Source organism: Hyperolius riggenbachi, chromosome 1, assembly GCF_040937935.1.
Source record: "Hyperolius riggenbachi isolate aHypRig1 chromosome 1, aHypRig1.pri, whole genome shotgun sequence".
In the NCBI taxonomy this organism is placed as follows: Eukaryota; Metazoa; Chordata; class Amphibia; order Anura; family Hyperoliidae; genus Hyperolius; species Hyperolius riggenbachi.
In genome coordinates, this window is record NC_090646.1 from 432879154 (window position 1) to 432891607 (window position 12454).

The window sequence follows — 12454 nt, forward strand, 5'->3', positions numbered from 1 at the left end:
GCCAGTATAGCGCCACTCCATAGGAAATGGCCTTGAAGAATCAAGGGAATTGCTCTTGCTTTACTTTACTGAAATGTAAATATTTTACAGTGGTGATAGGTTTGTAAGTAAATAGAATTGAGGTGGCATTAACGTTATTTCTATTTCAGACATATGTCACATCATGCCCACACTTATCTAACCCTTTTCCAATTTGTTTTGTATATACAATCCCAGAAGCTATAGACCACCCCAGGATGTTATAATCTTACAGATTACACAGTTTACCTTTCAAAGTGTGTAGGATAATAAATGTAGGCCAAATCTCACAGGGTCCCCCCAATGAGGTACATTTCTAATGCATCCTTCTATGGTTTAATGTTCACGATTCAGTCCCGTAAACCTTTCTGTCCTCGGATATATACAGAGTATCTTGTGTGGCTTAGTCTGTTACATCTCAGTGCTAATCCTTTTACGGTAAACACTCAAGCTATTTTTAATGAAATGCATTAAACCTCTTCTATTCTTTCCAGCTCTCTAAATAAATTAAAGATACCGGTACTTTTCCATACTGCATAAAATGATAGGAATCTATTGTTTTGTGATGTGATTGAGCAAGTGCATTGCCATGTTGTTGCTATAACTGTGCAGTACTTGTTGTCATAATCTGTGCCATAAACAGACATATATTTCATGAAGGTCCCAGAAAAGGACATTAATCCATAAATCACATATAGATATGACAGTGATCTTGCGCCCACTTAGCTTAAAAAGAAATGAAAAAATGGCTGCAATGAGTGTTAATGGGGTTACTCACACCCACACCGTTCAAATACTCAAATAAATCTCCAAAACACTCATGCGCCTATGAATACAAATTTATTCAATACCTTAAAAGTAAAATATCATAGAATTTCATAAAATATGAATCTGAGTATAAAAATGCAAGCAGACACCAGTTAACTCACTCAGTACCACCTTCCCTTGGTAACTAGTTTGGCGCACACCACAACCAACACCTATAGGTTCATTTGCTGAGCAGTCCTCGTTTTCTAGTATATAGTTGCATAAAACACTAATTTCGTAAAGCAGTAAACCCTATTAGCAGCGCTGCTTTTAAATATTTTTATATATATTTTGCCGGCTCTTCCCTTTTATAGCACTAGTCTCCACAATATTGTTCCAATGGCGGTTTCCAATTGGATAGTATGCTTCATATAGCACCAGGTTAAATAAAGTGACGTGCTACAGTTTCATATTGCACACTTCAAAAGCACATACTTAGTAGAAACAGTTCAGAGCTTTGCATAGCATTAGACCAGACGACAAGCCTCAATGTTGTATAGCACAGTTCAATGGCTGATATAACGTTGTATTGCACAGCTCAATAGCTCATATAGCATGCAGGGTTAAGCAGCTGATACCTGAAGTTTTCCAGTTCCACAGACGTACTTTGACAGCAAGAGCCCCGGCCGGCGACTCGTACACTGATCTCCCGGCTGTCCCAGACACGAGCGGGTAGCTGGTAAACTAGTTCCACGGACTCTGCCGGAACTTCAAGGGTGATGTCACCTCTTAGAGATACCCAGTGCCGACTAGTTTCGGTAGACACGCCTACCTTCCTCAGGGCGTGATCTCATTGGTTCACCAGCTCTTTTTCACTTCATAGCTCCGCCCCTTATCCTACGCTGCTCGCTCTGTGATCCAAATACTTCTGCATAGCAGTATTTCGTCCTCTTAAAAAAGCCTAGCTCTGTTTTCAATTGTTAAAAGCGAACAATTCCACATCTATATTCAATCCTTGTGGAGCCAGACTATCTAGTATATAAATCCAATTCGTTCCTTTCCGTGACATACGTTTAATATAGTCTCCTCCCCTCCACTCTTTCTCCACCACATCAATGGCGTAAAACTTAAAAGTCTGTAAACTTCCACTATGACATTCTTTAAAATGTTTAATTTGCTGTTTTGCTTCTTAATACTGTTCACATGTTCTCCAATTCTTGAGGAAAGTTTTCTTTTTGTTCTCCCAACATGTAGCAAGTAGGTGGATTCTGCTACACCTCGGACACCAAGATGGTGCTGGAACCAGGCGACTTGACCCAAATATGCAGAAAAAACTGAGGAAGTTCCGCACAGAATCTTGTGTTTAATCGAGTCCCAACTTTATTAATACGGGTAAAAAGCCATACAGTCATGGCTAAGTCATGTGCTAAGATTAAGGACCTGTGAGTCCGAAACATGTCAGCTCCATGACTGTATAGCTTTTTACCCGTATTAATAAAGTTGGGACTCGATTGAACACAAGATTCTGTGCGGAACTTCCTCAGTTTTTTCTGTTCTCCCAACATATTGTTTACTGCAACCGCATTCTATAATATAAAACACCCCTTTACTGTTACAGTTCAAATTGCCATAAATGTCAAATTCCTCCTGAGTCACTGTTGATTTAAATTTTGCTACAGGTGAATTATATCTCGTATTTTTGCATGGCACACAAAAACCACACCGCTTAAAGGACCACTTCTGTTTTTTCAACTTGTTGTTATCAATTACAGTCGATGCAATAATATTTTTCAAATTGTTAGCCCTGCAAAATGTAAACCTCGGTTTTTCAGTTAAAATTCCACTTAGGGTCCTATCTTGTTCTAAAATACTCCAATATTTGTCAACTATGAAACTGTAGCACGTCACTTTATTTAACCTGGTGCTATATGAAGCATACTATCCAATTGGAAACCGCCATTGAAACAATATTGTGGAGACTAGTGCTATAAAAGGGAAGAGGCGGCAAAATATATAAAAAAAAATATTTAAAAGCAGCGCTGCTAATAGGGTTTACTGCTTTACGAAATTAGTGTTTTATGCAACTATATACTAGAAAACGAGGACTGCTCAGCAAATGAACCTATAGGTGTTGGTTGTGGTGTGCGCCAAACTAGTTACCAAGGGAAGGTGGTACTGAGTGAGTTAACTGGTGTCTGCTTGCATTTTTATACTCAGATTCATATTTTATGAAATTTTATGATATTTTACTTTTAAGGTATTGAATAAATTTGTATTCATAGGTGCATGGGTGTTTTGGAGATTTAATCCATAAATCACGACTGAAAATAAGATGACACTTGCTTCAGACACTGCATGGTTATCTCTGCCTTTAGGTCACTTCCCCACATTCAATTTTTTTACCATAATATTTGGCAATGTAGTGCGATCTGCGGGGACATCAGATGTGCATAGACTGCACCGTCTCTATTGTTTTTTCTTGTGCTTTGCATTTTTTCCATGTTTTAATGCTATTTTTTGGATTGCAATTTTTCTTTATATTAATGAGGTGCATTTACATGAAAATATATCTGAATAACTTCAAAACACTAATCCACCTCTCAAAACAAAGTCCTTTCTAAATGCCCAACCCTAACTTTCTCTCCCTGACTATTACCTCTAACACTAATTCAACCTATTGCTCTAGCTGTCCCTGGAGCTAATATCTGGAGGTTGGCCGGGGAACCCTGTAGCCATTATATGGAGCTCAGCTTTACAGCTATATAGTACCAGAATAATCCGGCTATATTTCCCGCACACAAATTGTGCGCCCAATGGAACTGCTTTGGTCCATTTATATTTCATTTTTGTACGCACTTAAGGATTTTAGCATGGATTTTTAAATAGATTCTGAGCTTAAATTTATACTGGTATACTTTTAATACATGAAATCTAGAGAGAGCATTTTTTTTACCTTTCCTTATAAGGGAACTAATTGTCCATATCCTGTTTCGCTAAGTGTAATTTTTAAAGTGATCATAGACTAAATTGCAGCTTATTTAGAATTGTCTTCTTAAATACCGTTGGGTCTCCTTCATTGTGTGCACAAGTGTACTGGGCATGTAGCCACACTCCGTGCTGATGTGGTTACATACATAGGACACCAACTCTTTACCCATGTAGGATACCTGCCAGGGCTGGGGACACAGGTTTCAAAATGAGCAGACCTTTGAGTTTTGTGAGTAAAGAAGGTAGCATTCAGTACAGACAAACTCTGTGCACTTAGCATCTTAGCTTTGACCAGTTAAGCACCACAGCTTTTAGCATCAAGCAATTGCGGAGAAAGAATAGTAGCAAAAGCCAACAATTAGAATTTCCTATTTCACAGGGCTACCATTAAACTGTTATCCTCCGTTGTGCCCTTACTGTGTCTCAACACCCAAATAACTGTACTTACACACAGGAATGCTTAAAGGAAATATCAGGCAAAAATATAAAAAACAGATTTACTTACCTGCGGCTTCCTCCAGCCCCTGGAAGCTTATGTGCACCTCACCGCAGCTCCACTCTCAGCGGGTTGCCCGGGGTCCCTTGCATAGCAGCTGCCGACCCGGCGAGGCTGGCCACTTGCGGTCACATCTAATCGACGGCAGCATTCTGCACAGGCGTAGCAGTACTGCGCCTGCACAGAACACTCCTGGTGACGGGAGCGTGAACGACTCAGCTACACGCTTGCGCAGGTGCAGTAGCTGCCGACCTCGCTGGCTCAGCAGCTGCTATGGAGGGTACCCTGGGCGACCTGCTGAGAGTGGAGCTGCGGCAAGGAACATGTAAGCTTTGGAGGAATGGAGGAAGCACCAGGTAAGTAAATCTGTTTTTTTTGTTTTTTTTTTGCCTGATATTTCCTTTGAGTGACTTGTGACATGATTAGACTTGTGTATGTACAGTGACAAGCACACAAATGCATATGCTATGATGCTTTTCTTCTGTCTTAATATTCAGCTATGCAACTGAGGTTTTTTTTCAAGTTGGGACCCAGTCTGACTATAGTGTCCCTCACTGATAAGGAATTACAGCCATAAAATACTTAGTTCTCAGAAGCCCAGTTCTCTGCCAAGAGAGAATATATTAAAAAAAAAGGTAAATAATTTATTTACTGTATTTGAGCTCCCTGAGACACAGGGGCAGACTGTCTCATTTAGCGGAGGCAAAACGATACATCTGCTTTTTATGTTTTTAAACAGAATATAAACTGTGGGATGTCTCAAAGTCATTTTTAGAGGTTGGAGTATAGATACAATTGTTTGTATCATCACTTTTTTTTTTTATTTATTGTAAGCGTGCTAGGGCAGGGGCCTCCTCTTAGTGTTTCTGATTTTGATGTAATTTATCACATGAATATGTACCTATATTGGTCATGTTTAAAACCACACATCAAACATGTATGTATTTGTATTGCTGGATGTCTTAATTTTATATGTTACAGGCTAAGTATGAAATCAGGCATTCTATAGAATGCCTGAAGCGATTAGGCAAAGTGTGAAATGTCTGTTTTGTTACATACTTTGCCTAGGCATTCTATAGAATCAGGGGCGCCTCTAGCCTTCTTGTCACTCCGGGCAAGAAATCCTGTGGCGCCCCCCCCATAAAAAATAAAACAAAAATCATATACATTATAGAGCACTTCACACATGATATAAGCCATCAGAGAGGGATAACTATGAAATGGGGCCCTAGGCAAGATAACACTTTGCCCTCCACTGATGGTCACCTGGCTTATTTAGTTAGATGTGGTGGGGGCTAGCAACCACCAGGCCCCTAAACTCTCTCTAGACCCTAGGCAGCTGCCTAAGTTTGCCTTGTGGATGATCAGCATTGTATGCCATACAGCACATGCTGCCAGTATGCACCTCAAATAAATACAGCATCCACACTACAAGTTCCAATGGCAGTCACATTGCAAGATTGGATTATCAAGCAAGACATTCTTACTTTCAAAATAATTTTTCACAAACATTATGAGATATGCAAATATGTTACCACCTGTTAGGGTAGGACTAGAGTGGGTATATCATGACATTGAAGGGCTGATATGGTAAGGTGGTTTAAGGCCCAGTGTACACCGAGCGGTTTTAGCAGCGATCCGCCAACCACATCTGTCTGTGAAAATGCTTGGCTAATGTATTTCAATGGGATGGTGCACACCAGCGGTTTGAGGTTTTTAGCAAACTGCAAACGTGCCTCCTGCTGCACATTTGCGGTTTGCAGAAGCGATTCTGCCTCAATATAAAGTATAGGAAAAATGCAAACCGCTCTGAAAAACGCTAGATCAGAGCGGTTTTCCAGGCGTTTTTGTTACAGAAGCTGTTCAGTAACAGCTTTTACTATAACAATATTTGTAATCTGCTTCACAAAAACGCTCGGCATGTGTAGAAAACATGCCTAGAATCGCTCTGAAATCTGCTCCAAAAACCGCTAGCGTTTTGAGGATCTGCTAGCGGTTTTGGTGTGCACTGGGCCTAATAGTTTGATTCATAATCCATTCTGGAGATAAGCACAGTGTGTTTGTAGTGTAAGTGATACAAGAGAAGAGAAGTAGAATGGAGGGAGGAAGGGTAGTAGAGGGTCAGAATTGATGACATGGATGAGCAGATATCTATGAGTAGAATAGAGGCTCAGTGGGTAGCACTACTGCATTTTAGTGCCGAGTTCTAGGCTTGAACATTGGCCAGGGCAAAATCTGCATGAAGTTTCTGTCTTCAGACACTTCAGACATTTCCTGCATCCTAAAAAACATACTAATAAGTCAACTGGTTTACCCCAAAACAATCCTATATTGCAAATATTAGACTATAACTGTGGTAGGGATTAGATTGTGAGCTCCTCTGAGGACAGTCAGTGACATGACTATGTACTCTGTAAAGTGCTTCAGGAGATGTCAGTGCTATATAAATAAATAATAATAATATGGTAGGACATTATACTATGACTATGGTAGGGTTAGATTGTGAGCTCTTCTGAGGACAGTCAGTGACATGATTACGTACTCTGTAAAGTGCTGCAGGAGATGTCAGTGCTATATAAATACATAATAATAATATGGTAGGACATTATACTATAACTACGGTAGGGTTAGATTGTGAGATCCTCTGAGGACAGTCAGTGACATGACTATGTACTCTGTAAAGTGCTGCAGAATATGTCAGTGCTATATGAATGCATAATAATAATATGGTAGGACATTAGACTATGACTATGGTTGGATTAGATTGTGAGCTCCTCTGGGGACAGTCAGTGACATGACCATGTACTCTGTAAAGTACTGCAGAAGATGTCAGTGCTATATAAATATATGATAATAATATGGTCGGACATTACAGTTTGACTATGGTAGGGATGAAATTGTAAGCTCCAGTGAGCAGTCAGTGACATGACTATGTATATGTACTCTGTAAAGTGCAGAAGATGTCAGTGCTACATAAATACACAATAATAGTTCCAAATGCTACTGGCTCCCCTGAAGAGTGATCAGACTAGGGTACATAGTTGTGCACATTGTTCCCCAAGTAGAAGTTGTTTGGTCAGAGAGACAGTGGGAGAGGGAGCATGAGCAGAGGGTGAGGGCGAGCAAAGTTAAGCTCCACACTCACCACAGTGACTGCAACAACACAGGAAGATGGATCCAGCGAGGTGTCCCCTCATGACAAGCGTCCAGCGATTCATCTTCCTGCCAACGGGTATGCGAGATGTCACGTGACATTACAGGACGGGCGCGAACGAGAAGTCAAGCGACCACAGTACTTTACGGGGTGTCGTCAAGGATCTTAAAGATCCGATCCTCAGTGACGGTCATTTTTCACCACACAACGCTAAGCGATGTCACAACATCGTGTAAATGACTACTTGTCGCTCAAAAAAAAAATTGATGGACATCGGGAAAATCGTTGGAAAAATCGTGAGGTGGTACATAGCATTAGAGAGAGGGCAAACAGAGCATTAATGGAAATACATTATTATGCCAGCTTCAATTATAAGTAGTGATGGATGTAATTAGTTACACACATTGCTTACATGTCCATTATCATTGTTTGAGCTTTAGATGCTGCCCTCCTATTCACTCGCTCACAATGAAAGACAAAACCTGCAACCCCCACTGTGTCCATTACACACTTCAAACACTGTCCTTGTGAATTCAGGGAGAAGTGCAGGCTGTGTGTCCCAATGGGGAGAGCATCAGATGATCCTACCGCTCCATAGCTAGTCATGGCGATCGTCCTGACATCTAGACATGCCAGACATTCTAGCAGAGCACAGTGTTGTCTGCAGAGTTTACTGTTTGTTTGTCTCACTCGCTCTGCAGACTCAGTAACATATGGGGGTAGGGCGCTGTCACCTCTGTACACTGAATAGTGAGGGACTGTCTCAAATCTTTCTATGAATCCTTATTAGATGCATTCCTAAAAACACTTGTGAGAGTAGAAAACTTTCACTACATACTCTTAAATGTCAGTCAGTCAGGCTCAGGGTGGACTCATGGAGGGGCAGAGAACAGCTATAAACCAGACACCTTCTTCTTAGGGAGGATCTATAAATCTGAACTCTGAATGATTCTTTATCCGTGACTTAGCAGAATGCTATTTGTGAAAAGAGCAGAGTATCCAAGCAGCTCAGGGTGACCCAAGCTTCTAGGAATGTATAGGGGGATAAAAGGAACCAAAATGCCCTCCTACTAAAAAAGCAAAGCTTGGTGTAATTTGCCTTCTTAAAACAGAAGGAAATCTATTTTTCTCCAGTCCCTTACAATGGTCTTTCAGGACAGGAATTTTTATTTCCCCTTGGACTGACAGTAATTTATTGCGCCTTCCCCATCAAAGCCGCTCCAAGCCGCTGCCTGGGTGGTCAGTAGGTTAAGGCGCCCCTGTATAGAATGCCTGAAGTTGTTCAGGCAAAGTGTAGAATACCCGGTCCTCTGTAGAATGCCTGTTTTTTTCCCCCCACACTTAGACTATAACAGCTGCATACCTATGCTGTCAGTGAGCCTAGTGATGATGATGGGTGCAGGCATGCATGCTGATATTTACTGTTTGTGGAAAGTGCTGCTGTGAAGAAGGAGCCTTTAGGTGCTGCCACCAAGGGGAAGCCCATGAGCAGGAAAAGAGGAGAGAAAAAGCGGGGGGGGGGGGGGGGGGGGAGGAAGGGATCAGTGAGGGAATGGCAGTTGGGTTTTGGCAGTTGAAGGCCAGTGAGGGGGAGGAGCCTGAAAAGCCCATGATGCAGCGGGAAAATTAAAAATAAGATATATATATATATATATATATATATATATATATATATATATATATATATATGTATATATAAAATGTGTGTGTGTGTGTGTGTATATATATATATATATATATATATATGTATGTAGATATAGATATATAGATATAGATAGATATAGATAAATATATAAAAAAAACCAAAAGTTTGCTTTCCTAAAACAGAAAGAATTTGCGATAATTCAGGTTGGAGTGAGCTCAAGATGTCTCCCAGAGCACCACTGCTGAATATATGCAAATTAACCATTGTACCCTTAGAAGCTAAACACACCTCCAGAACCGCTGGAATGCAATGATGTGTCAGCTTGTTAATATGTACAGAGCCATAATAATCCAACATGCATACAGACTGTTTCAGATTGTTTGATCCTCATCAGTGCATGGCATGAATTAATTTGGCTCTATGGAGTAGGGCTTGTAAATCCGAGAGGCACAGACTAACCAGCAAGCTCATGGTGACCCAGAACTCATTGGAGTGTGTAAGGGACTACAATGCTCCTAAAAGCCCCCTTACTAAGATGTTAAGAAAAACAAAAGTTTGCTTTCCTAAAACAGAAAGAATTTGCGATAATTCAGGTTGGAGTGAGCTCGAGATGTCTCCCAGAGCACCACTGCTGAATATATTGCTGAATATATGCAAATTAACCATTGTACCCTTAGAAGCTAAACACACCTCCAGAACCGCTGGAATGCAATGATGTGTCAGCTTGTTAATATGTCCATGTTAATTAATCCATGCCATGCACTGATGAGGATCAAACAATCTGAAGCAGTCTGTATGCATGTTGGATTATTATGGCTCTGTACATATTAACAAGCTGACACATCATTGCATTCCAGCGGTTCTGGAGGTGTGTTTAGCTTCTAAGGGTACAATGGTTAATTTGCATATAGTCAGCAGTGTTGCTCTGGGAGACATCTCGAGCTCACTCCAACCTGAATTATCGCAAATTCTTTCTGTTTTAGGAAAGCAAACTTTTGTTTTTCTTAACATCTTAGTAAGGGGGCTTTTAGGACCATTGTAGTCCCTTACACACTCCACTGAGTTCTGGGTCACCATGAGCTTGCTGGTTAGTCTGTGCCTCTCAGATATAGATATAGATATATAGATAGATATAGATATAGATATATATATATATATATATATATATATATATAGATATATATATATAGATATATATATATAGATAGATAGATAGATAGATAGATAGATAGATAGATAGATAGATAGATAGATATACACATACACATGAGTCATGATACAATGCTTTACTTGGCAGCAAGAAATGAGCATGATTTTTTTTTTGTGTGAGAAAATTGAGGCAGAGAGACCAAAGAAGAGACCAGCCATTGGTGAGATTGACAAAGCAAAGCAGAGGCACAGACAAGAGAGCACTACTGAAAAAAAACTAAAGTAAGGAAGAGAAAGAGAGCTGCAGACATAACAGGAGAGGAGAGGAGAGGAAAGGAGAGAGACACCACTCACATCTACAGGCGGTCGGTTGTAAATTCACCTGTATATGTTACAGCCAAAGTACGAAATTCAGGCATTCTATAGAATGCCTAGGCAAAGTACTTAACAAAAACAGACATTTCGTACTTTGCCTAAAATGGTCAGGCATTCTATAGAATGCCTGAATTTCGTGCTTTGCCTGTAACATATACATGTTCCCCACTATTTGTTTTGTACTATGCACAGAGCTACGGAAGCTGTTGGTGCCATATAAATAAAAATAATAATAATTGTTGCTATTTCTGTGTGCATGCAGTTTTTTTTGACAATCCTAATTTTTATTAGGTCAACATAGTATACATGCACTCCTATACAGATTAAGAAATGTCAGTGCTGCTACACCAACAAACTTATCTAGAAAGCACAATCAATTTCAGAGCAGCCTTCCATGAAACTTTCACATATCTCTCTCCAAATTCCATTCCCCCCCATGGGGAGAGGACAGAAAGAGAGACTGGACTATCACAACGTTCCTTTACACATGTGGCCCGTGTGTCCACATTTCTCCTGGAAAGTCATGGATATAATAGTGTATGATACTACAGACCCATTTGAAACAAATAAGGACAAAAAAGAAAATAGAGAGAAGAGAGAAAAAAAAAACAAAGGGGGAAAAAGGGGAAGGAAGAGGGAAATGCTTAGTTAGATGGTATTCTCCGTTAAATATTTAATGTCCACCTTGACTACAACTTACCCACCCCTAGATACATCTAATCGCCAACCATGATCACATCCCCCAGCCTCTCTCTAAACTCCAACCAAATTGCCCATTGGCTGTAGAATTTTCACATCTGATTCTGCGCTGACAGAACCAACTCTTCCATCCTCATTGCATTATTGAGAGCTTCAACTAGATCTACTGCCCTCAATTTAGCATCTACTTTCCAGAACTTAGCTATCAGATATCTAACTGAGGACATCAGATGCCACAGGATAGACCCCTTTGCATACTTTATTGACCTAGGGAACATGGAAAGTAACGCAATCTCCGGGGAGCAAGCTATTTGACATAGATTAATTTTCATCATACCACTCAAACGCGAGCCTCCATAAATGAGAAATGCTATCACATCCCCACCACATATGTATGTAATCCCCCGGCTCTTTCCCGCATCTCCAACAAATATCAGAATGACCCTCCCGCCATCTTGAGATCTGTGCCGGATTGCGAAACCAGCGAGTCAGGAGTCTATAGTTCCTTGCATGCAGTTGTTTATCGTGTTCATACACTGTTAATACAGCACCTTTTGAGTATGCTTATTAATTTCACATTTTCTTTCAGGTTTTTCTGATTGTGTCACCTTTATCTGTGCTTTTCAATTGGAAGGATGAGCTAGAGACATGGGGATATTTCAGAGTGACAGTTATTCATGGCAGCAAGAGAGATTATGAGTTGGCTCGCTTGAAACAAGGAAAATATGAAATCGCGTTGACCACTTATGAAACTCTTCGTCTGTGTTTGGATGATTTAAACAGGTAGGTATAACACTGAGACGTTAAGCCTTACCTGTTCTCCTAAAATGTTTTAAAAAATTTGGCTAAGATCTCCTAATAATACATTATTATGCAAGTATATTTTGTTTCCAGAACTTCACACTAATGCTAGGGCCAACATATTTACCAAATCTTCTAAAAGATATGTGTACCTTCCATGTGCTTAACAGCCCCCTCAATCACTTTTCCTTCTGGCCCTAATCACTTCCCTTTTACCCTAAGTGACTTTACCATATCACCTCAAATTGTGTTGGACCACCTTTATGTCATTACTGGTATGAAGCACAATATGCATAGTAGCTTGATCTTTATCACTGTACGTAGCCGTAAACTAGAGACACTCAGTTTTCCTCCCACATCCCAAAAACATACAAGTTAATTG

The 12454-nt window shown here is 40.2% G+C and overlaps 1 protein-coding gene across 2 annotated transcripts in view; it reads left to right on the forward strand.

The window, feature by feature from the left end:
* ERCC6L2 (ERCC excision repair 6 like 2) overlaps nt 1-12454 on the forward strand; it is a 289432-nt gene that overhangs the window by 31487 nt on the left and 245491 nt on the right. For both annotated transcript variants that reach the window (XM_068237461.1, XM_068237451.1), the window contains exon 5: nt 11861-12054. In XM_068237461.1, coding sequence (XP_068093562.1) covers nt 11861-12054 — 194 coding nt within the window. The remainder of the gene's footprint in view (nt 1-11860; nt 12055-12454) is intronic.